Source organism: Zalophus californianus, chromosome 6 (assembly GCF_009762305.2).
Source record: "Zalophus californianus isolate mZalCal1 chromosome 6, mZalCal1.pri.v2, whole genome shotgun sequence".
Classification (NCBI taxonomy): Eukaryota; Metazoa; Chordata; class Mammalia; order Carnivora; family Otariidae; genus Zalophus; species Zalophus californianus.
The window spans coordinates 25,901,601-25,928,372 of record NC_045600.1 but is presented as its reverse complement, the minus strand read 5'-3'; the positions used below and the strand labels follow the sequence as shown (position 1 = coordinate 25,928,372).

Below are 26,772 nucleotides of genomic sequence, written 5' to 3'. Positions count from 1 at the left end.
GTGTCTGTGTGTCTGTGTGTATACACATCTTCTTTATCCATTCATCTATTGATGGACATCTGGGCTCTTTCCATAGTTTGGCCGTTGTGGACATTGCTGCCTAGCTCTTATTCTAAAAGAAGTATTTCACATGCTTTAGAGAGAGGACATTGAACAAAGTAACGGTGCCCTCACAATACAGCGGTGTGTTTCATGGGGCTACTTCTCGTTGTGAGCTGTAATAAGGCAAAACATGTCAGTTCAAGTCAGTGAAGACAGTTTTCTGAGGGACAAAACCATTATAGTCCAGGTCCCTTTGTGGTCCAATATAATCCAAGGGTAAGATAGTGAATATGTGGAGGGTTGGATGGATTGCATGTGTCTTAAGACAATGCTGCGTATAACTTCTCTCGGGTGATTGCTCGGTGAGAGCTAGTTGTGCTCTTCGGCAAGGATGCGGAGGCCTAGTCTTCTACATGGCTTGTTGAAGATGCATGAATGTGCTCTGGAAAGCAGGTGGCAGAGGAAACATCTTGTGAAAACTGCGGAGCTAAGCCCTGTTCTCACCCATCATGCGGCTGCTCGTTCTCTGTTCCTTTACTCATGTTTAGGCCCCTCTGCCTAGGCATCTCATGCCTGCTTCCCCCCAATAGGGCTAATTCCTATTTGTCCTTCCTCCTTTCGAACCCTAGCCCATTCCCACCCCCAGTATGATTTAGATGCTTTTTGACTGTGTTTACTCCTATCTGCTCTGGCATTGACGACACTCTGGTATCTTTCTGTATTACTTGACCATTCCCGGGCTGTAATTCCCTGGAAGGCAAGGAGGAGATCTCACTTGATTCTGAAACCCTGGGGCCTAGCACAGTGCCCAGGCCATAGTAGGGACTTAAAAAACTGATTGAATGGATGAATGAGTGAATTTTCATATTCTCCCAACACCTGGAATCCCTGTCCACATAGACAAATCCTTCTTATCCTCTAAAGGTCCAGTTAGGTTTTGTCTTGTCTAATAATCTATATTCATATAATTAGATTTTATCTTGCCATTTTTTAAATCCCTAGAGCCCTTAAAATTTATGTCACGAAGTTTGGCACCTCATTGTATTTTTGTCATCTTTTATCCTACTTACTCCTTGTGTAAATTGTCTCCAATAAGACCGTAAATTCTGTGACGGCAGGATTACGTTACATTTGGGGAATCCATAACAACACCCAAAATGCTTCATTAGCTTGTAATATCAGCCCTAAAGAAAAGAATACATAAAACACATAAAATTTTTCTGAAAAATAATCTATTCACGCTGTCTTCCTGGCTTTTGCTTAATCTCAAGTTAAAATGCTTTAACCTTAACGATTTCATAAATAACGCATTTTATTATTAAACAATCATAAAACTCAGAATAACCTTCCTTATAAATTACCTAGTACAGTATTTCTAGCCTATCAATGTTATAAAACTACTTCCTTGAAAACAGAAATCTATCCTTCAGATTACAACTTCTTATGCTTATTCGGAACCTTACTATAAACTTATTTGTTAAAAGCAGAATTCAATATAAAGATGTTCTACTTTAGACGACATCCAAGGATCTGACTTTAAGGGAACAAAGTCAAAATGAGATTTAGTTTATTTGAAAAACATCCTCCTTCAGCTTTTGTCCCTCTATACCAACTGATCGGAGCTCTTTGACCTTATAACACAGATCAGGTTTTGTTTTTAAACTTTTTTTATTCTTTTTTGATTTCTTTGTGAATTTTTTAGACTTCTCCTAAATTGTCTACTACCTGAAACTGGACACCATACTCCAGTCGTAGAGATCCACCTAGTATTATGTGTAGTGTAAGATGTATCCTCATGCTTCTGGAGTTGTATGTTATACTTCATTTATAGTATACTTTGCTCTCGAAAACAAAAGGTCTCTCAACCCCGACCTCCTGCCTTCCCTACTTCTTCTTGCTTCAAGTTTGGTGCCATAGTATGGCGTTTTCTAACTTTAAAAATAGAATTACCGTACAATTATGTATAACCAAAAAGAACTGAAAGCAGGGTCTTGAGTAGATGTTTGTACACTCATGTCCATAACAGCTTTATTCATAGTAGCCTAAAGATGGAAGCAACCCACGTGTCCGTTAGTGGACGAATGGATAAACAAGATGTGGTATGTACATACAATGGAATAGTATTCAGCCTTTAAAAAGAAAGGAAATTCTTTTTTTTTCTTTTAAGATTTTATTTATTTATTTGAGAGAGAGAGAGAGAATGAGAGATAGCATGAGAGGGAAGAGGGTCAGAGGGAGAAGCAGACTCCCTGCTGAGCAGGGAGCCCGATGCGGGACTCGATCCCGGGACTCCAGGATCATGACCTGCGCCGAAGGCAGTCGTTTAACCAACTGAGCCACCCAGGCGCCCAAGAAAGGAAATTCTGACACGCATTACATCGTGGACGAGCCAGAGGATTTATGCTAACTGAAATGAGCCAATCACAGGAAGACAAATGGTGTATAATTCTACTTATTTGAGGTAGTTAGAGCAGTCAAATTCAGAGACAGAAAGCAGAATGGTTGTTACCAGGAGCTGGCCAGAGGGAGAACGAGGGGTTATTTTTCAGTGGGTATAGAGTTTCAGTTTTGTTATTTTGTCTTTCAGTAGGCTCCTTGTGGGGCTTGAATTCATGACCCTGAGATCAAGACCTGAGCTGAGATCAAGAGTCAGATGCTTAACCCACTGAGCCACCCTGGTGCCCCCAGAGTTTCAGTTTTTTAAGATGAAAAAAGGTCTGCAGATAGATGGGGCTGATAATTGCACAGTGTGAATGTACTTAATGATCTGAACTGTCCCCTTAAAAGTGGTTAAGCTGGTAATTTTTCCCTTGTCCCCCAACTCTGGCAACTTCGAACCTGTTCTTTATATCTCTGAGCTTGTTTGGGGGGGTTTTTTTAGATTTCACATGTAAGTGCGATCGTACGGTATATATCTTTTTCTGTCTGACTTATTTTACTTTAGTAAAATGCCCTCAAGGTCCATCCATGTTGACACAAATGACAAGATTTCATTCTTTTTTATGGCTGAATAATACTCTATTATGTATATATGCCACATTTTCTTTATTCATTCATCCATTAACGGACACTTAGATTGTTTATACATTTTGGCTGTTGTAAATAATGCAACGAACAGAGGGTGAACATGCAGTGAATTAGTGGTTTTGTTTTCTTTGGGTAAATACACAGAAATGGAATTGCTGGATCAAATGAAAGTTATATTTTTAATGTTTTGAGGAACCTCTGTAAGGTTTTACGTAGTGGCTATACCAGTTTACATCTCCGCCAGCAGTGCAATGCTTGTTATTTCTTGTCTTTTTGATACTAGCCATTCTGACAGGTGTGAGGTGATATCTCATTGTGGTTTTGATTTGCATTTCCCTGGTCATTAGGAATGTTGAGCACCTTTGCCTCTACCTGTTGGCCATTTGTAGGTCTTCTTTGGAGAAATGTCTGTTGGGTTCTTCTGCCATTTTTATTTTAAGTAGGCTCCATGTCCAGCATGGAGCCCAGTGCAGGGCTTGAACTCACGACCCTGAGATCAAGAACTGAGCTGAGATCAAGAGTCAGATGCTTGACTGAGCCACCAAGGTGCCCCTCTTCTGCCATTTTTAATTGGATTGTTTGTTTTTACTACTGAGTTATATGAGTTCTTTATATATTTTGGATATTAACCCTATATCAGATATATGATTTGCAAATATTTTCTCCCATTTGGCAGGTTGCCTTTTCGTTTTGTTATTTCCTCTACTGTACAGAAGCTTTTTGGTTTGATGTAGTCCCACTTGTTTATTGCCTTTCCTTTGATGTCAAATCCAAAAAATTGTCACCAAGACCCACGTTAAGGAGCTTACCACCTATGTTTTCTTCTAGGAGTTTTGTGGTTTTAGTCTTAATTTCAAGTCTTTAATCCATTTTTTGAGTTAATTTTTGTGTCTGGTTGAGATAGGGGTCCAATTTCGTTCTTTTATATGTGGCTGTCCAGTTTTTCCAACACCATTGATTGGAGACTGTGCTTTCCCCATTGTATATTCTTGGCTCCTTTGTCCTATATTACTTGACCATATATGCATGGGTTTATTTCTGAGTTCTCCCTTCTGTTCTGTTGATCAGTGTGTCTGTTTTTATGCCAATACCATATGTCATCCTGTTTTGATTGCTATAGCTTTGTAACATAGTTTGATATCAGGAAGCATAATGCCTCCATCTTTGTTCTTCTTTGTCAAGATAGCTTTGGCTCTTTGGGGTCTTTTGTGGTTCCATACAAATTTTAGGATTGTTTTATTTCTGTGAAAAATGCCATTGGAATTTTGATACAGATTATACTAAATCTGTTGATTGCTTTGTATAGTATTGACATCTTAACAATATTAATTCTTCCGATCCATGAGCATGAAATATTTTCCATTTGTTTATGCCTTCTTCAATTTCTTTCATCAATGTCTTATAGTGTTCAGTGTATAACTCTTTCACCTTCTCAAATTTATTCCTAAATATTTTATTCTCTTTGATATAATTGTAAATGCAATTATTTTCTTAATTTCTCTTTCTGATAGTTTATTGTTACTGTATAGAAATGCAACAGATTTTTGGATATTGATTTTGTATCCTGAAACTTTACCGAATTCGTTTATTAGTTTTAATAGTTTTCCGGTGGAGTCCTTGAGGTTCTCTGTATAGTATCATGTTATCTACTAATAGAGACAGTTTTACTTCTTCTCTGATTTGGATACCTTTTATTTCTTGTGTATGGGTCTCGCTAGGACTTCTGATACCTTGTTGAATAAAAGTGGGGAGGGTGGGCATCCTTGTCTTTTTCTTCATCTTAGAGGACAAGCAGTCCCCTCTTTACTATTGAGTATGATCTCAGCTATAGGCTTGTCGTATATGGCCTTTATTGTGTTAAGGTATGTTCCCTCTCTACCCACTTTGTTGAGAGTTTTTATCATAAATGTATGCTGAATTTTGTCAAATGCTTTCTGTGCATCAATTGAGATGATCATATAATTTTTATCCTTCATTTTGTTAATACGGTGTGTCACATTGATCTGCAGATGTTGCTCTATTATTGCATGTGTGGAATAAATCCCACCTGATCATGGTATATGATCTTTCTACTGCGTTGCTGAATTGAGTTTGCTGTTATTTTGTTGAGGATTTTTGCATCTACATTCATCAGAGATATTGGCCTGAAATTTTCTTGTGGTAGCCCTGTCTGGTTTTGGTATCAGGGTAATGTTGGCCTCGTAAAATGACTTTGAAAGTGTGTAGAAGAGGAGGGAACTCTTCTAGAACATTTTGGAAGAGTTTGGGAAAGATTGGTATTAATTCTTTAAATGTTTGGTGGACTTCACCAGTGAAGCCGCCTGGTCCTGGACTTCTGTATGTTGGAAGATTTTTGATCACTGACTCAATCTCATTTATGTTATGTGTATTTTACCACACTTTAAAAAAAGACTATAGATTATGTATGTAATACACCTAGTACAGTGTTTGGCACATGATAGGTACTCAGTAAATGGTAGTTCTTACTATTTGTCACAATTCAAAGCACATGGTATCATTAGTTCCCATTATGATCTTTGAGGTCATATTGTTGTTAAACAATGTCAGAAGTTACGTCCCTTAGAAAGTAAACTCTAAGATGGAGATTGGTGTGCAAGAGGTTTATTAAGGGGTGCTCCTGGATCAATTCCTATAGAAGGGAAGGGAATGGAAGGAAATGGATTGGACAACGGGAGCAGTTGGGCTGTGGCACAGTGACAAAGAAGGTCTCAGTTGGTGCCACAGGGAGTATACAGCCAGCCTGTCGGAGCTGTGAGTTGTGGTGAGGTAGCTGGGATACCGCTTTTGTACGTACTTTATGTTGACCCATCATTAGATATGCACTGCCTGCGAAGAGGACGTGCCCTTGAGAACTAAAACTCATGTTTCCGTGGCTCCTCGTCCGTTCAGACTTATCTCCAGTCCTCTGTACTGAATAAAATTTCCATGCTGTCAGTCATCTTGGTGAGGAAAGAATCAGGGAATTTTCGGCTGTGGCTACAGTAGTGCTTTTCAAACTGTCCATATTGGAGTGCTAGTTATTTTCCTTTCCAGGCCTACGTGGACTGGTACTTTTGTAAAATACACTAAAAATAAATGACTAAAGAAACTAAATAAGAAGAGAATACATATAACACACAAGCTCAAGTTCATTATTATTAGATTCACTAGGCATAAAACTGCTGGCCATTTTCTTTTTTTTTTTTTAAAGATTTTATTTATTTATTTATTTGAGAGAGCGAGAATGAGAGACGGAGAGAGAGCACATGAGAGGGGGGAGGGTCAGAGGGAGAAGCAGACTCCCCACCGAGCAGGGAGCCCGATGCGGGACTCGATCCCGGGACTCCAAGACCATGACCTGAGCCAAAGGCAGTCGCCTAACCAACTGAGCCACCCAGGCGCCCTGCTGGCCATTTTCAATAACAGGCTGTAACTGCCTACCTTCAAATTCTAAGTTTATCTCATTGTAGACTACTAACCAAGAGTTCTCAGGCTGGTACCAATCCGGCACTCCACTGTAAATAGTCCTGGGTTATAGGACTTTTGCAAAACATTGTTGGTGTCCTTCCTAGCTGACATTGGCCATATATACATTGGGTTAAGTGAATGTTGTGCTTCAACCTCGAGACCTGATCTTTGCTGTTATGGGGGAATCTGTGGTTCTCTTCAAGTCTGGCCTGAATCCAGGAATACCATGAACACCACAGGTTCCAGGTATAAATAGTTCTGAGGCCATTCCTTACTCATGTTTTCATCTGCTTCCTCCTAGAATCAATTACATAAATGAGGAAAAAGATGGAGTTTATAAGGATCTAATGGATGAGAGGGACAAAGACCGTTTTCTTGTTTTGTTGACCATTAGGCTACTCCTGTTTCTGACAGTGGGCTAACTGACTCATCTCTCAGCATCATCCTCTCAGGATATTTGGTGTCGGGATAGGGAGATAAGAGAACAGGGAAAGGAGGTCTGCAAAGTAGAGTATAACCTTCAGGAAAGCGGTACTAGTAAAAACAAAGGGGTCTTGATATAGTCAAAGAGTTTATCAAGCTTTATTATCTAATTCAGGGAGTTCGACCTAAGCCCGTGGTTGTAGCTTTGGTTGATCTATGAATCCCCTGCATTTGTGCCTTTATTCAAGAGGATGCTCAGAGTGACCCTGAAACTAATAGTGACTTAACTCTCTAGTTTGAAACAGAGATTGCGTTTCCCTACTTGTAAGGAGTCAAGCTCGAGTCACCAAACATTCTCATTTGGACCCTACTGTACTAGCTTCTCGCCACATCAACCCTCACCATCCCTGCTCTTTCTTTCCATTCTCCACATCACTGTGTACTGAGCTTTTCAAAATGCAAACTGTTTCTGACATACACACCACTTAAAGCCCTTCAGAAAAGCTGACCATTACTCTTAAGATAAAGATAAAACTAGGTAAGAGGTCTCACATGGCTTGCCTACCTTTCATCTTGACGTCACACCACCTTCCCTCCATGCTTTCTCCACACTAGCCATCCTGGCCATCTCTGAGCTCCGCCCCCCACCATCCCTGGGTCCACAGAGCTTCTGCAGACGCTGTTTCACCCCTCAGGCTCTTCTCCCACCCTTGGGTGCATTTGCTTTCTCTGGCCTCTCTGCCAGGACATGTCCCCATTACAGAGACCTGTGTAGCTCTCTGATGTAGCATTTGTTACAGTTCCTTGCGATTTTCCATTAGTGTCTGTCTTCCTCACTAGACTGTGTCAGTGTTACTCACCTTCGTACGCCCCGGGTGGAGCAGAAAACCAGGTGTAGAGCAGGCCTGCCGTAGGTATTTATGGTTGAGTGAGTTAGGAGTTCTCTTCCTCACTTAGAGAAAACGAAGGTGCAGAGACTAGGAAACAGCTTCAGTCCACATAATTGACGGGTGGAGAAGCTGGGTTTGAACCCAGGGTGACTTCAAAGCCCTTGCTCTTCACTAGTATAATAACAGCAACAATGGTCCTCATTTTAGCAAGCACTTGTTATATGCCAGGGGCTGTGCTAAGCATTGTGGCTCTGTCACATTTCGTCTTCTCAACCCTACAAAAGAAGGTGGCTTTGTTGTCTAGTTTGCATATGAGCAAACTAAAACTGAGAGAAGTGAAGTACCTGGTCCAAGCCACACGGTCAATGGTGGAGCTGAAATCCAAAGCCAGACGGCTTTATTTCCAGAACTTGCTGAGCTGCCTTGTCATATCAAAATGCTAGGCCCCTCAAGATGATTTCATGTTTCCGGCTTCTTTTCCGAACGGAGCTAGGTGGCTAGTAGCCCAACCCTCCAGCCTGAATCTCTCTGAAGTGTCTGGTGGTTACCTCCAATCATTCAGTTAGGGGGATTCCTGGTAGGCAGTGTGGAGGCATATATGGGCGAGGTGGGCTTGCCTTTCCTCCAACCATTTCACATTCCTTCTTTGGATGGAGCCAGACCTAGGAAGGGGGAGGATAAGGATCAAGGTGGGCTTTTGCCTCCACTCCCACTGATAGGAGGGCTGGGGAGGGTGATAAGCTTTCCCACACCTCCTGCAAAATCTCTGAAGGGGCAGCAGTTCTGACTGGCAGAGGGAACATAGATGGGAATGGAGCAACGAACCTGTGCAGCAGGAGGGGAGTGAAGGTGGGAGGTGGGAGGGTTGGGGGTGAAGAGAGAGGACAGAAGAGCTTTCCCGTCAGGTAATAGAAACTCAAAACATCAGTGCCTTCAATAAGTGAAGGATTTATTTTTTTTACATGTCAAGAAGTTCAGAGACAGCTAGCGCAGTTCTTCAGAGACCTAATGGAGGAGCCGGGCTTCTCTCTTCTGCTCAGCCAACCCTAAAGCATTGGTGTTGTTTTTGTTTTTGTTTTTCTTTTGGTCACAGGGTGGTTCCTTTTGCTACTGGCACTGCGTCCATGTTCCAGGAGAGAAGGGGGGTTGGGAGGAAGGGCAAAAAACAGGTGCCAGCTAAATCTGCCCACTTGAAAAAAAGCTTCCTTGGAAGCCCAGCAGTTCCAACTAATACATCATTGGCCAGCCCTGGACCCCAGGCCCACTTCTCCTAGCAACAAACGAGTCTGGAGAGGTAGTCTTTTTGGCTGGGCACACTGCCTTCCCAAGCAAACTGAGCTTCTCTTATTGAGGGATAAAGGGAGAATGGGCGTTGAGAAACATTCATCGGTTTCTGTCACAACACGTTTTCTTTCCATAGTCTCCTCCCCTGCTGGATGGAATCCATCACCTTTCTCCAGCCCTTCTCCACCAGCTTCTTGACTCCGCCGAGAGGAACACCATTCCTTAACCCTCATTTGCCCTAGAGCTTGCTCTTAGTATGTGGGGGCTGGGGGTACCGGATACCTGGAGGTTTCAGGAACACAAGAGAGTCCCTATCTTCCTGGAAGAAAGGTCATTAAAGAGAGGATGATGGAAAAAAAATGAGCCATAGAGGAAAAAAAAAAAACAACCCTATAAATGTGTTTCTTAATTAAAATGATAAATTTGCTCTAAGCATAGTATAAATTTACAGTATAGCACATTCATTTGTATGAACTATTTACTATTTGCTCTTGATTATTCTGTAGCAGAATGATTATATATACTCAAATTATGCAGGTTAACCTTGTTGTAAGTTTAACTTTATTACAATACTAAATTCTTTTCATGTGTGTTGTCTTCCTAAGGTTTTGCTCACAGTACAGCTGCTTCAGAAACTGAGAGAGGTTATTAATGACCCCTGTTTCATTTAAAGAAAAGCTTCCTTGTGCTTCAGGTCTTTGCTGAGATTCTCCAAAAAGAACACAGCTGGAGCCTTGTAGTAATGAGTCAGAGAATTTTAAACAGGATGTAAAACTAACAATAAATACAAAGCTATAAATACAAATAGTCAAGACAGTGTGGCATAGGACAGATCAATGGACTGGAATTGAGTGTCCAAAAATAAATGCACACGTGCATGGCCAGTTGCTTTTCCACAAAGGTGCCAAGAAGAGAGAATGGTCTTTTCAACTTATGGTTGAAGAGACTGGTGGTACTGGAACAATTGGTTATCCATATGCAAAAGAATGAAGTGGGATTCCTTCCTCATACCATATACAAAATGAACTCAAAATTGATAAAAGATCTTAATGTAAGGGCTAAAACTATAAAATTCCTAGAAGAAACATAGGACTAATTCTTCAAGTCCTTGGATTAGGCAACAATTTCTTAGATACATCAAAAAGCACAAGCAACAAAAATTAAATGGGTGTCAGACTTCATCAAAATTCAAAAATCATGTGCTTCAAAAGGTGCCACCAAGCCATCACAATTCCGGACTTTATATTACAAAGTCATCATACAGTATGGTAGTGGCACAAAATCAGACACATAGGTCAATGGAACAGAATAGAGAGCCCAGAAATGGACCCCCAACTCTATGGTCAACTTATCTTTGACAAAGCAGGGAAGAATATCCAGTGGAAAGAAGACAGTCTCTTCAACAAATGGTGTTGGGAAAATTGGACAAACACATGCAGAAGAATGAAACCGGACCATTTTCTTATACCACACACAAAAATAAACTCAAAATGGATGAAAGATCTAAATGTGAAACAGGAATCCATCAGAATCCTAGAGGAGAATACAGGTAGCAACCTCTTTGACCTTGGCTGCAGCAATTTCTTTCTAGACATGTCTCCAAAGAGAAGGCAAACAAAGGTAAAAATGAACTATCGGGACTTCCTCAAGATGAAAAGCTTTCGCACAGCAAAGGAAACAGTCTACAAAACCAAAAGACAACCGACAGAATGGGAGAAGATATTTGCAAATGACATATCAGATAAAGGGCTAGTATCCAAAATCTATGAAGAACTTATCAAACTCAACACCCAAAGAACAAATAATCCAGTCAAGAAATGGTCAGAAGACATGAACAGATATTTCTCCAAAGAAGACATACGAATGGCCAACAGATACATGAAAAAATGCTCAACATCACTCGGCATCAGGGAAATCCAAATCAAAACCACAATGAGATACCACCTCACACCAGTCAGAATGGCTAAAATTAACAAGTCAGGAAACAACAAACGTTGGCGAGGATGTGGAGAAAGGGGAAACCTCTTACATTGCTGGTGGGAATGCAAACTGGTACAGCCACTCTGGAAAACAGTATGGAGGTTCCTCAAAAAGTTAAAAATAGAGCTACCCTATGACCCAGCAATTACACTACTAGGGATTTACCCCAAAGATACAAATGTAGTGATCTGAAGGGGCACCTGCACCCCAATGTTTATAGCAGCAATGTCCGCAATAGCCAAACTATGGAAAGAGCCCAGATGTCCATCGACAGATGAATGGATAAAGAAGATCTGGTGTGTGTGTGTGTGTGTATATATACACACACAATGGAATACTACTCAACCATCAAAAAAAAGAAATCTTGCCATTTGCAATGACATGGATGGGGGGTATTATGCTAAGTGAAATAAGTCAGTCAGAGAAAGACAATTATCATTTGATTTCAGTCATATGTGGAATTTAAGAAACAAAACAAGAGCATAGGGGAAGGGAGGGAAAAATAAAACAAAATGAAATCAGAGAGGGAGAGAAACCATAAGAGACTCTTAATAATAGGAAACCAACTGAGGGTTGCTGGAGGGGAGGGGGGTGGGGGGATGGGGTAACTGGGTGATGGGCATTAATGAGGGCATTTGATGTAATGAGCAGTGGGTATTACATGAGACTGACAAATCACTGAACTCTACCTCTGAAACTAATAATACACTATATGTTAATTAATTGAATTTAAATAAAATAAAATTTTAAAAAAGGTGCCATCAAGAAAGTGAAAAGACAGCCTATCAAATAAATTATTTGCAAATTATATATCTGGCAAGGGACTTAACTCCAGAATATGTACATATCTCATACAGCTCAACATAGACAGATAACCCTATTTTAAAAATGAGCAAAGCATTTGGACATTCCTCCAAAGAAGATACACAAATGGACAATAACACCTGAAAAGCTGCATCATTAGGCATTAGGGAAACTCAAATAAGAACCCCAGCGAGGGGCGCCTGGGTGGCTCAGTTGGTTAAACCGCTGCCTTCAGCTCAGGCCATGATCCCAGGGTCCTGGGATCGAGCCCCACATCGGGCTCCCTGCTCATGCAGGAAGCCTGCTTCTCCCTCTGCCTGCCACTCCCCCTGCTCATGCTCTCTCCCTCTCTCTCTCTCTCGCTCGCTCGCTCTCTCTGTGTGTCAAATAAATAAATAAAATCTTTAAAAAAAAAAAAAAAGAACCCCAGCGAAATGCCACTTCATACCCACTAACTGGTTGTAATCAAGACAGATAACTGGTAAGTGTCGTTGAGGATATGGAGACTGGAACTCTCATGCTTTGCTGGTGGGAACATAAGATGGCACAACAGCTTTGGAAAAAGAGACTGGCAGTATCTCAAACAGTTAAACATAGAGTTACCAGCCCAGCAGTTTGACTCCTAAATGTATATCTAGGAGAAATGAAAACACTGTCTACATGAAAACTGTACATGGGGTGCCTGGCTAGCTCAATCAGTAGAACATGTGACTCTTGATCTCGGGGTTGTGAGTTGAAGCCCCACATTGGGTGTGGAGCCTACTTAAAAAAAAAACAAAGTTCTCCCTCTCCCTGCCCCCGCCCCCCGCTCGTGCTTCCTGCTTGTGCTCTCTCTTGCTCTCCCTCTCAAATAAATAAATAAAATCTTAAAAACTGTACATGAGTATTCCTAGCAGCATTCCTCAACAGCCAAAATGTGGAAACAACCTAAACGTCTATCAGATAATGAATGGATAAACTGTGGTATATCCATACAACAAATACTATTCAGCCATCAAAAAGAAGGAAGTACTCATACAGGCTACAACATGGGTGGACCTTGGAAATGTAAAGCCATCACATATTGAATGATTCTGTTTGTGTGAAATGTCCAGAAGAGGCAAATCCATAGAGACAGAAAGTAGATGGTGGTTGCCTAGGGCTGGGGGGGGGGGAAGAGGGTCTGGGGAGTGGCTGCCAATAGGCATAGGGGTTTCTTTTTGGGGTAATGACAATGTTCTAAAATTAGTTTGTGGTGATGGTTCCACTAAAGACCCCTGAGCTATACATTTGAAGTGTGCGAATTTTATTAGTACGTGAAATAGATCTCAAATCTTAGAAAAGGTAGTTGATATCTAAAAGGTAAAAAGACAAAAAGCCGTCAGTGTAAGCAGTCAAATTGTATTTACTTCTTAGCCAGATTTTTAGTAAGTGCTTGTTTAGTGCCTGCAGTTCATTATGTCGGCAAGTATTTGTCCCCTTCGTAGGGATGTGCTGTAGGGTCATGAGCAGAAAGATGCCTGCGTCCAGCTTTGCCCCTGGTCTTTGACGCTTCCAAGTAAGGTGGTGTGCCTGGGGGACAGCAGCTGTCCCTGGGCCTGGCCTCTCTTGCTTTTTTCCCCGTTTGGAAAGGTGTCAGGCTCCAGAGCATTTCTGTGGCTTTAGTCAGCGCAGAGCAAGGGGGACCTTAACTATAGTTTCAGAGCCTTAAGCTTCCCCTCGTGCTCCAAATCCAAAACAGAGCAGCTGAGAATGGGGCTAGCCAGGCCGCCAATTGCTTCAGTCCCATTGTTAATCCCCCTAATTCTGCCATCCACCAGCACCCCTCCCTCCACACTGTCATGTTGCCCACTTGTGATAGGAGGGAACAAGTGGTTTGGCTTTGAAAGGTGATTCTTTGAGACACCTCGAGTGACCCAGCCCCTGGCTTGCTGGGATGCTCTTGATATTCGTTGCCATGGGGCACCGGAAGTCTCTGGCTAAAGCACACTTGCCAGTCAAACCCAGCCTGAAGAGACAGTAACCTCTCCTGACTCCCCTGAGATCCTGGCCTAGCTAGCAGGCTCGTCGGGGAGAGCATTTCATTGCTAGGTGCGGACAGTGAGAAACTTCCAGTGCCTTTTGGCTCTTAGAGAAGTGTTCATGGTCTGGCATTCGGATTATTAAGTCACTTGAAAGCATGGCCCAGTTGGCGTGGTGATAATTATGTATATTATACACTGTATTTTTGCTTTGCTCTGTCATTACCTGGTCAGGATGTTACAGCTCATTTAAAATTCCATCCATCTTGGGGGCACCTCACTGGCTCAGTCGGTAGGGCATGCCACGCTTGTTCTTGGGGTTGTGAGTTCGAGCCCCATGTTGGGTGTGGAGATCACTTGAGAAAAAAAATCTTAAAAATCTTAAAAAAATAAAAAGAATAATAAAATTTCATCTATTTCTTTCACAAACCCTGGTTTTTATGCCCCCTCCAAAAATGAGTCACTTTTCAGTCTATATGTACTTTTTTCACAGAGCCCTAGAACTAAACTCATTCTAATTTCTCTCTGTCCCCGAATTGATGAATTTATCAGTGTACTGAGGTGTTCGTTATATTTACGAAATACCTCCTCATAGCATGTGGACCGAGAAATGCAGCTGGAAATTGGGGGGTAACAGTGCGTGGTAGCGTGTGACTTGCTGTCATGTGTGTTTCTCTAATCCCCACTCACCGTGCTCCTGGCGCTCACAGAGCGTAAGGAAAGCCTCTTCTCCCTCCTGGGCTCTCCCCTCTTGCTGTAGGAAGGGGAGTAGCAGGAAATGGAATCTGCCCCGGTCATGGGATTTTTGAAAGAAACAAAGCATGATCTGATGAGGAGCAGGTTAATCCTGCTATTTCATTTCCCTTTCAGAGAGGGCAGGGGCTGGATTGTGATATGAAGTATTTGGTTTCACATCTGTTCCAGGAATTATCCTCGGCATAAATCCATTTTTCTTTTAAGCATCCTAAAGCATCCCAGGGAGCTCCTCTTCCCGTGCACCCTTCCTACCCCCACAGTCAATTTCATGGCCACAGAGCAGCTGACAGACTCCCAGAGAGATCATCTTGTCATTGTTACAGGAGGAATCTCTTAAGTCCTGGAGGTCCAAATTTCTGTGGGTCAGTACTATCAGTCTTGGGTCTGCTCTCCACGAAGATTTGGAATAAAAAGGAAGTAGCATGCCAGCAGTGTGGTATAATGGAAAGAGGACCAATTTAAAAATCAAGAGGAAAGCTTTGCTACTAACTATTTGTATGATCTTGGGCAAGTCACCAAACCTCACTGGAGTCAGGACCCTCATCTGCAAAATTACAGCCATTTCTTAAGGAGTCATAATATATATTTGTACATCTGAGGAGTCTTTCAATAAAGAAACTTGTTTTTCACCCAGTGTTTCTCAAATTTATCTAACACTAGAACTCTTTTTCCTATAATGCTGGTTAACATCTTGACACTTTGAGAAATGAAGTAGAAATCTATAATCTGTCACGAGCCATGTTTGCCAACCTCAGTTGAAACTAACTTTTCAACTTCCAAATCTCATTCATGGGAAAAAGAAACATAATTTCATATATGGCAAGGTGACTTCTAGTTTTAAAAAACTGAACTTAGGACCAAGGCAATTGTTCCGACCAACACAGGCTTGTGACTAGAGTTTTGAAAAAGTTCTGTGGAACTTCTCTTTTCAACTTCCACCTTTCAGATGGTTAGCCTGTTCTTAAGGCCTTTGGGGGTGTGGTAGGAATTTCCTACAAATAATTATTCTCAGCACACTATTAGGTTCTCATAAGGAATAACTGAATAAATCACAAGATCCCCACCCTGAATTCAGAGACGAAGCATATATACAAGGAAAAATCGGATTCCAGATTTTGGAGTGAGGCAAAGAATGATTACAAATTTATATTTTGAGAAATGTTAGTATATATTATTAATTAAATATCTACTGAGAAGGTGCAGAGCAAACAGGGACTCAAGGCAGTAATATAAGTAAAACATGAAAGAAAATTCAACAAACTGGATCAGGGGTCAAGTGGGAAGTATATGAGGGAAAAAAAAAATGTGAAAATAGGATCAGGTAAAGTACTTTTATACCTTGAGAAAGTAGCAGTCACTGATAGAAATATTGAGACTGAAACTAAGTTCTGGCTGAGATCGATTTTAGCCAGACAATCCTAGCATTAGTAAAAAAGTACGGCTAATAAGAGATCTTCACCCTCAGTCTCATCCTGCGTTTATCCTCCACGCTGCTCTTCAAGTGATCTGTTAACAGTAGTCATAATTATGACACTTCCCCACTTAAAAATCTTTAAAAGCTCCCTTCAAAGTGCAGTGGGTAACCAAAGCCCTTCATGGTCTTCTCTGTTCTCTACATGTATTTTCCACCACTCCCCTGGCAGGAACCTTGAAATTCCAGTCTTTCTAAGCCACTTGCCACATTGTCTCGCACTCCCGAACCATTGTAAGCACTCTTTTCTTCATTCAGGGAAATCCGGTCTCTTTTTGGCTAACTCTGGCCCATGCTTTGGGCTCCAGATCTTGTCGTCACTTCCAAAATTTTTCACTGACCACAGTGCCCACTTTCATCTCTCAACCACCAACTCCTGTAGCTTCCTTTGCCTTCCTCTGTCATAGAATTTGCTAAAATATTTTATTTTAGTTGTTGGCCTCTACCACTAGATTTATAAATTCCCGAGGGGGATCAGGAATAAATGTCATTCAACAAGTCAGTCTCTGGACAGTGTTAAGATCAACTATACAGTGTTTATGTCCTGTTAATTACGGGTTTTTTAGTAACTATTTCTATGCTCTCTGTCCATTGGACTTCTCAGAGGAAACAGTAACTCCATGCCATTTTTGCTGTGAACTTTCCCCTGGTGTTCGGGGGCTGTATTCCTTCACCCAGAAACTTATGTGGGGGAAAAACAAGCATATGATCGAGTACCCATCTTTAATAAGCTAAAGATATTAAATCCACTACTTACTGACTGTTAAAAAGATTAGGAGATTTATACAGACATCTTCTAGAATTGACTCAGTAACAAACTAGGGTGTATGTGCCCATACTTTATGACTAGAGTTTTGAAAAAGTTCTGTGGAACTTCTCTTTTCAACTTCCACCTTTCAGATGGTTATGAATTGACCATTTTGAATTGACCATTTCGGAATATAGTTGTTTGCTTACACCTACTTTTCATTCATTCCAACACAGCCCCCATCAAAAATAAGAATGCAAAATCAAGCATCTTTTAACTGAAATTTGTTTGTTTAGGGTAACATCTTGAATCCCCGGAGAAAACGGTAACAGACAGATATTCAGTGGGTTTCTATTCATTGGTGAACTCATGCTATCATTATTGCTTCTAGAATTCCCTGATGGCATTAGATTTTTCTTCAGTGACCCATCATTGTGGAAATGTATAAAAAGTCACCTTTTACCAAAAATACACAACTCAAAATCCCTTGCGAGGCCTCCCAAATCCCATTTGCTAGTGGCAGAGAGTAGAAGTATGTATTTCTGAAGAGTAATTTTTGATACCCTCACCACCCCTGATACCACTTCCAGTTAAAAGCCAATGTTCTCAGGCAGTAAGCCCTAGCCATGCCGGCAGAGAAGTTGAGTCCTGACCGACTGAACAGAATGGGGTGGAATGTTGAGAAAATGAGCATAGCTGCTGCTTTCTACACCCATTGTAACTCATAGCTATTTTCATAATGTTGATGGAAAGTGATAACTGGTGGCCTCGTCACCATGAGTAACCTTGTATGTGACCCACTGTCTGAGAAGAGACCTCGGGTGACTAAAATATAGCGCGTTCTGGAATGTGTTAAAATGGCTTTTTAAGATTTATTTATTTTAGGGAGTATATACAGTGAGGAGGGAGAGGGAGAGAGAACCTTAAGCAGACTCTACACTGAGCTCAGAGTCTGACGCAGGGCTCAATCCCAAGACTCAAACCAAAACCAAGTCTGACGCTTAACTGACTGTGCCAGCCAGGTGCCCCAAGAGGTTTATTTTTTAAATAGGTAACTTTTCTTAGCTGAGCTAGACACTCATATAGGTATGTTTAATATTAAAATTAGTTTTGAGCCCTCCTGCCTCCGGGATCTGCCATCTGGAAACAAAAGAGGCAGTTTGGGAGATGATCCAATACAATATTTTTAAAATACTGTACACCTATTAACAAATTGTAGAAGAAGAAAATTTCACCTTACTGACTGAAAGATACAAACAGCAAATATGTAAGGACACAATACAGTAGGAAAAGTCCTGGACTCAGGTTCTGTTACCATACCTGCCACTTAGTAACTGGGATCTGAAACAATTAACTTCTCTAGGCTCAGTTTCACTGTCTGTAAAATGGAAGTAACATTCATTTAGAAATATGTGTTGACTGCCTGAATTTTGCCTGGCACCTGACTTCGGAATAGCTTCCGTGTCTTCTTCATGGGGTTGCTGTGAAAGCTAGATGGCATACTGCATGAACAAATGTTGTTGGTGTTTTTCACTATCAAGTGACACCTAGAGCAGTCTTGACCTCCAGTCATCAAAGACTTATTTTTGGCAAAAGAAAGAAAAAATACAACTGATTCATTTGCAGTAAGGTTTGAAGCAAAGAAAAATTTGGCCTTAACTCCAATTAACTGAAAGTTCCAAGTAGCTACAGTATTCTTTGCCCAAGCATTCCAGTTAATACAGGTTTTTCTTTGTTGGTATGTGAGGTCATTGGTGGTTAGTAGTCATCTGTTACACTGTAAAACACATAACATATTTTACCCCCAAACTTATGGCTTAAAACAAAAAACATTTGTTATATCACACTTTTTATGGCTCAGGCATCCTAGCTTAGGCTGCATACCTCTGGCTCAAGGTCTCTTGATGAGGTTGTAGGCAAGCTGTTGGCTGGGAGCTGGGAGCTCATCCGAAGGTTCATCTGGGAAATCTACTTCCAATTCACTCACATGGTTGTTGGCAGGCCTCTTTCCACTTGGGCCTCTTCAGAGGCCTGCTGTTATGGACTGAAATGTGACCCCCAGATTCATATGTTGAAGTCTTAACCCCCATTACCTCAGAATGTGACTGTATTTGTACATAGGGCCTTTAAAATGGTGACTAAGTTAAGAGAATGGGCCCTAAGCCAACCCAACTGGTGTCTTTCTAAGGGGAGGAACGTAAGACACCAGGGATGCACCCACACAGAGAAAGACTCTGTGAGGACACAGGGAAAAGACAGCCATCTGTAAACCAAGGAGAAAGGCCTCAGAAGGAACCAAACCTGCGGACACTTTGATCTTCCTCCTGAACTATGAGAAACAGTAAATTTCTGTTGTTTAAGCCACCCAGTCTGTGGTGTTTGGTTGTGGCAGCCCTACCGCACTAATATAGCTACCTTACAACAACATGGCAGCTGCCTCCCCTGGGCAAGCAATCCATGAGAAAGTGAGAAAGCACCCACATAGAAGCCACAGTCTTTTTATAACTTAATCTTGGAAGTGATACCCTGTAACTTCAGCTCTATGTCTCTTTGTTAGAAGCGAGTAAGTCCAGTCAGTCCATACTCAGGAGGGGATTTCAGAGGGCATGGAGAGTAGGAAGTGGAAGTCACAGGAGGCCATCTTAAAGGCTGCCTACCAAACTAGTTTAGATTTGTTTTTAACAAAGTAAAAATTAAAAGTTAACAGACGGACAAACTGACATATTTTACATGTGTAGATTCAATGTCATCAAATACACGGGCACCGTGGCTGATATAATCTATAGGCCGTACTACCATTCTGTAAAGCTAAGATTGTTCTGATTTGGAAAATGTAAAATTTTGACATTTCTAGGGGTGAAAAAAAGATCATTTTATGGACAAGATTGAAGAGAAATAGTCCAGTGAATCCTCTGTGTCTAGTACAGGGATGCATACCAAGGGGTGTGCAGGGGGATGGGAGGGAAAGACGAGGGAAGATACCGTGAGTTTTAAAAAAGCATGGTCAAACCGTAATATAATCTTCTGTAGGGAAAGCGAGAAGAAACAGCTTTTATAAAACAAAGTACAGAAAGTAAAACTGAACAAAATCTTCCTGGCTGATAGAACATAGGTCATACAGAGTTGAGAAACTGCTCTAATTTCTCTTTTATTGTTAATAGACAAAAAGAGGGGTAAGGGATAGTGGGTTGGAGGTGGGCATGCAGTGAGCCATAATACCCAGAGGGGGGCACATTTTAGAAAATCTGGGGAGGAGTGGAAAATGATTAGTGGGCTCTATGCATTAGTGTGGAAGGCAAATACAAACTAACAGACATATTCAGGAGCCTTTCAAGAGCTAATAGGAAGAACTCTGCAAGAGGAGGGTGGGTGATAGTTGAACCCAAGCTTTAGTTCAAAGGATCCCAAGGACATCTGCTCTGTGGTGATGGCAAGCTGACATCTGATTCCTCGGTAAGTATGCTGGGATTCCAGTAGCTTTAGCCTCTAAAATTAGTAGCGTTGTCAGCTTGATTGTCTCGTGTTTTTCTAACGATCAGAGTCTGTGTGGCAAAGCTATCATTATTCCCAAGCACAGTCAGATTCCTTTTCACCAACAGCCCTCCTTTTGTCCTCTTAAATGATGCTAACATGAGGTTAAACTCTCCCTTTACCTTCCAGAACATTCTAAGAACTATCACTTAACACCTCCAAATACTGAGCTTCAATAATTTGGCTCCTGCTTCATCGGAACTCCCCTTTGGGTGGCCTTTTGTTTTAAGAGAGGAAGAAGCTGTTTCCTGTTATCTCCTGGTTGCACAATAACAAGATGACAGACCAATTCTAGGTCTCTCTTAGTTTTCCTTACACAAAGCTGTGGAACCAGAGTGGGACAGTATGGGGATCTCGCAAGGTGACCCTCCCGAAAAAGGTGCCTTCAGATTAGAATAATAATTCTGTGCATTATCTAAAGAGGTCCCCTGAAGTAGATGTTTGTGTTGGTATGGAACAATTTCTGAGATAGATTGTTAAATAAAAGATACCCAAAAAACCCACTGAAGGTTATGTTCCCATTTGTATAAAAAGGGGAGCAGGAATATACATTTGTATGTGCATAGGCTGCTCTGAGAAGGACACACACACACACACACACACACACACACACACCAGGAATGAGTCCGGGATGGAAGACACTTTTAACCCTATACCTTGTATTATTTGATTTTTTTTTTTTTTAATTTGTGCATGGGTTTTTTTTTTTTTTTTTGTAGTTAGGGAGCTATTAAAAAATGCCTTTGTTTTTCAGTTATTCATAGAATTTTTTTTTAATTCCAGTATAGTTAACATACAGTGTTATATTAGCTTCAGGGGTACGATATAATGGTTCAACAATTCTATACATTACTCTGCTCATCATGATAAGTGTGCTCTTACTCCCCTTCCCCTGTTTTAACCATCCCCCCACCAACTCCCCTCTGATACCCTCCCCAGTTTGTTCTCTGTATTTAAAAGTCTGGTTTTTTTGTTTGTCTCTTTTTTCTTTATTCATTTGTTTTGTTTCTTAAATCCACATATGAGTAAAATCATATAGTATTTGTATCTCTGATTTATTTCACTTAACGTTATGCCCTCTAGATCCAACCACGTTGTTGCACATGGCAAGATTTCATTCTTCTTTATGGCTGAGTAATATTCCTCTGTGTGTGTGTGTGTGTGTGTGTGTGTGTGTGTGTGTGTGTGTGTGTGTACCGCATCTTTATCCATTCATCGGAGGGACACTTGGGTCACTACCATATTTTGGCATTGTAAATACTGCAATAAACGCAAGGGTGCATATATCTTTTCAAATTAGTGTTTTTGTTTTCTTTGGGTAAATACCCAGTAGTGGAATTACTGGATCATATGGTAGTTCTATGTTTAATTTTTGAGGAACCTCCATACTGTTTTCCAGAGTGGCTGCACCAGTTTGCATTCCCACCAACAGTGCATGAGGGTTCATTTTTCTCCACATCCTCACCAGCACTTGTTTTGTCTTTTGTTTTTGATTTTAGCCATTCTGCCAGGTGTGAGGTGATAGCTCATTGTAGTTTTGATTTGCATTTCCCTGACTGTAAGTGAGGGTAAGCATCTTTTCATGTGTCTGTTGGCCATCTGTATGTCTTCTTTGGAGAAGTGTCTGCTCATGTCTTCTGCCCATTTTTAATTGGATTATTTAGGTTTTTTTCATGTTGCATTACATAAATTCGTTATATATTTTGGATATTAACCCCTTACCATATATATCATTTGCAAATGTCTTCTCCCACTCAGTAGGTTGTCTTTTTGTTTTGTTTCCTTTGCTGTGCGGAAGCTTTTTATTTTGATGTAGTCCCAACATTTTATTTTTGCTTTTGTTTCTCTTGCCATCGAGAAGAATGCTGCTACAGCCGACATGAGAGAAATTATTGCTTGTGCTCTCTTATAGGATTTTTATGGTTTCAGGTCTCTCATTTAGGTCTTTAACCCATTTTGAGTTTATTTTTGTGGATGGTGTGAGAAAGTGGTCCAGTGTCATTCTTCTGCACGTAGCTGTCCAGTCTTCCCAGCACCATTTGTTGAAGAGATTGGCTTTTTTCCCCGCGACATATTCTTGCCTCCTTTGTCATAGATTAATTAACCGTATAATCTGTTTATTGGGTTTATTTCTGGGTTTTCTATTCTGTTCTATTGATTTATGTCTGTTTATGTGCCAGTGCCATATTATTTTGACTAAAAATTGATTACTTCCAGTTTTGTTCTTTTTCAAGATTGCTTTGGCCATTCAGGGTCTTCTGTGGTTCCATACAAATTTTATGATTATTTGTTCTAGTTCTGTGAAAAATGCTGTTGGTATTGTGATAGTGATTGCATTAAGTGTGTAGATTGCTTTTGGGTAGGATGGACATTTTAACAATATCGGCTCTTCCAGTCCATGAGCATCGAATGTCTTTCCATTTCTTTGTGTCATCTTCAATTTCTTTCATTCATGTTTTAAAGTTTTCAGAGTACAGACCTTTCGCCGCTTTGGTTAAGTTTATTCCTAGGTATCTTATTATTTTTGGTGCAGTTGTAAATGGGATTGTTTTCTTAATTTCTTTTTCTCCTGCTTCATTATTAGTACACAGAAGATGCGTGGATTACTTTTAATATAACACAAATAGAATCAGTTTTTAAAGAAAGGCATTGCAGGGGCGCCTGGGTGGCTCAGTTGGTTAAGCAATTGCCTTCGGCTCGGGTCATGATCCTGGAGTCCCAGGATCGAGTCCCACATCGGGCTCCCTGCTCAGCGGGGGGTCTGCTTCTACCTCTGACCCTCTCTCCTCTCGTGTTCTCTCTCTCATTCTCTCTCTCTCAGATAAATAAATAAAATCTTTAAAGAAAAAAAATAAAGGCATTGCAGAAAGGAAATTTTAGTTCCCACATAAAGCCTTTGAACTCATGCTGTGTTCTCTCACGTGGTCGCCTGGAGTTTTCCAGTTCTCTCTTCTTGTCATTGCAGTTTAAAAACTCATGACAGCAGGGGCCGCTAGCCATTGAGCACCTGCTCTACCCCAAGTGCTGGGGGGTTTACATAGAGTTTCTTGACCTAATCATCACAGCAATCACATGAGGATGTTTCTTCCTGCCTCATTTTTTAGCTGAGACTTGTATATTCCTTCCTCTGGTACTTTTTAGAAGATGGAGAGGACACAGTTCCAAGATAGATTTTCTGCCAAATGCCTGACTAGCACTTTGCTTCAGGAAAACCTAGAGTGACCCTTCTTCTGAAGGGTGCATTGGTCAGTTCTGCCCTTGAGTTTTTCCCTTCTGTTTGTGTGATCCTTTCTCTGGGCTTATTATTTTATTCACGTTCAGAACTTTGGCTTCATTCTAACAATCCTGTCATGGGAGTCTCCAGCACTGGTACCCAGAATCCATTACAGTAACAAATTCCATCCACACACCTAAGAAAAAGGATTCATCTGTGAACTCACACGATCAGAGAGAATTAGGGTGCCTCCAGCTAAGTGTCATGTGAGATCTTTCCTTTTCTCCATCTCTCTCTCTGCCTCATGTTCCTTCTGTCCATCTTTCTCCATCTCTTTTCGTTTCTTTTCACAACTCCATAAACCTCCCTCTTTCCTTTATATGGTTTCTTCCGTGTAGCAGATCAGTGGAGGGGTATAGTTTGAGCAGCTCCAGCCTTATTCTTTCCAGTTTAATGACCACAGAGTACAAACAGTATTTCTCTTTCTATGTTAGTATATAGAAATCCCAAGGAAGGGCTGTGATTGGCTTGGCTTGGATGATATAACCAACTCTTATGGCAGTTGCTGTGGCCCCGGCGGTGGGGACTTTGGCTAGGTCTGGATCACCTGCCAGCTTTTGTGATCAAGAGGGTATGAGACTCTCTTAACTCTAGAGAACAAACTGAAGGCTACCAGAGGGGGAGAGGGGTGGGGGCATGGGTGAAGTAGGTGAAGGGGATTAAGGAGTGCACTTGTCCTGATGAGCACTGGGTAATGTATGAAATCATTGAATGACTATATTGTATACCTGAAACTCACTTAACACTGTATGCTGACTATACTGGAATTTAAAAAAAAAAAAGGTCATGGTTACTGACATTCTTGGTCTGGCCATAATCACCACATTAGAATAGAGCAAGTGGGGAGCAGTTTTCCAAAGGAAGTGAAAGGAGCTGAGACCACAAGCAGATGGGAAGGGATGTTAGGAGACAAAAACAGTAGATTTCCCCTACTTTCAGCCCAGAGCTTCTTCGCAACTATGCAAATATGGAGTTAAATAAGACAATATGTGCAATAAATACTTCATATGGTGCCTGCAGCAGAATAAATGATAGAGCAATAACTGGTATTGACTTTCTTCTTTAATTGTGGCAAAATATACTTAACACAGAATTTACCACTTTCATCATTTTCAAATGTACGGTTCAGTGGATTAAGTACATTCATATTTTTGTGCAATCATCACCACCATCCATCTCTAGAACTCTTCTTTTACAAAACTAAAACTCTACCCATTAAACAATAACTCCCCATTCTCCTCTCCCCCGCCTCCTGGCAACCACATCCTCTTTTCTCTGTCTCTCTGAATTTGACTATTCTAGATATCACATATAAGTGGAATCATGCAGTATTTGTCTTTTCATGACTGGCTTTATCTCACTTTGCACAATGTCGTCAAGGTTCAGCCATGTTGTGTCATGTGTCAGAATTTCCTTCTTGTAAGGCTGAATAGTACTCTATTGTATGTGTATACCACATTTTATTTATTAATTCATCTGTCAGTGGATACTTGATTTGCTTCAACCTTTTGACTCTTGTGAGTAATGCTGCTGTGAAAATGGGTGGACAAATATCTGGTCAAGTCTACTTTCAGTTCTTCTAGATGTATATCCAGAAGTAGAGTTACTGAATCATATAGTAATTCTTTTTTTAATTTTGTGGAGACCCGCCATATTGTTTTCCATAGCAGCTGCACCATTTTACATTCCTACCAACAGTGCTCAAGGGTTCCCTTTCTCCACATCCTCACCAACACTTTTTTGTTGTTGTTGTTCGTAGCCATGCTAATGGTTGAGATGTAGCCATGCTAATGGGTGAAGTGGCTGTAAGTTCTTTAAACCTTGGTAAGTGGGCTAATCCAAGTGCCATTGACAGAAGTAGAACACCCAGTGTAGTGGATGAGGGGGACAGATAACACTGAGTATTTTAAAAGTCAAATTTGACATGATGGCTGAACATTGAACTCAGAAGTCTTCTCAAAGCCAGGGAAGAGTTCAAGCCAGATGTAGAGTTTAGCAGTCATCCATATAGAATTACCTGTTAAAGCTGTAAGTGGATAAATTCTCTGAGGGAAAGATGTAAAAAAAAGAGCAGCAAAGTACAAAGAAGAAAGCAGATACAGGGGAACCATCCAAGGAGGCAGCCTTGAGAGGCACTGGATAGTTAAAAATCTCAGAGACCCACAGAGGGGAGGAGGAAGAGTCAAGAGGGTGGGAATGATTGATGAGCTCAGATGATATTTTTTAATTGCCTATAATTAAAATTTTGTTAAATTGAATCATATTCATGTGAATACCTCCCTGGAGAGTCCCTGATAATTTTCAGAATGTTTGCGTATGGATTATCTTATTTAGCCCTTAATCCAGTGAAGTACACAAGTTATGATTCCCATATTACCAGAAAGAAACTGACTCCTGGGGAGATTGAGGTTTTCCTAAAGTTATTGCTTGGTACCTCTCATTTTCCCAAGATGATAAGTTATGGGGGAGCTGAAGGCGGATGATGCCAAGTCAAAATGGACATCAGAGTAGGTTCCCGTCAGACAAGTGCCCCGGCAGCTCATCATCCCTAGCACAGGCGCTTTTCCTCAATACCTCCTGGAAACAATACCTACTGGCTCCTCTCAGGTTCCTGTGAAATACTAAGGAGTTTGATTCTCTAGACTCTAGAACACTAGTTTGTGAATGATGGGGTCATGACCAAACAGTGGGTCATCAAGACAATTAGTGGGTCATGACCAGGCTCTCCAGAGCCAGGGTGCATGTGTCTTCCCAATTCTGTGAACTCTCAGTAACTTCATCATGTTGGTTACTTGAATTTGACTGTGGTGGAAATCAGCAAACACCACAAAGCTGGGGCCTTTGTTTGTTTTACCCCAGAGAACCAGTTGTTCAACCTTCACTAGCAAACCACTGATCATAACCCTCATTTCTTCCTCTTCCCTCCCACCCCTCCTGCAATGGAACATAATAGAATAGAAAGAAAAAATAGTGAGGGTCTATCTGTAATAAAAATAAGGATTGTTTTGTGAGACTTCTGTTTAGGTCAAAAAGATATTTATGTATGTATTCATATAAGATGTACTTTTTTACTA

General features: G+C 41.0%; 1 protein-coding gene across 24 annotated transcripts in view; it reads left to right on the top strand.

The window, feature by feature from the left end:
- The window catches only part of TTLL5 (tubulin tyrosine ligase like 5), a 276,731-nt gene that overhangs the window by 234,680 nt on the left and 15,279 nt on the right, over nucleotides 1-26,772 (top strand). For 10 of the 24 annotated variants that reach the window (XM_027572089.2, XM_027572086.2, XM_027572085.2 and 7 more), the window contains one exon: nucleotides 9,740-9,933. The exons of 12 other annotated variants lie outside the window; for them this stretch is intronic. In XM_027572089.2, the coding sequence (XP_027427890.2) occupies nucleotides 9,740-9,786 (47 nt within the window). In that variant the 3' untranslated portion in view covers nucleotides 9,787-9,933. Of the gene's footprint in view, nucleotides 1-9,739; nucleotides 9,934-14,997; nucleotides 15,268-26,772 lie in introns of those variants that run through there. 2 more of the 24 variants (XM_027572094.2, XM_027572084.2) reach the window with 2 other exon arrangements.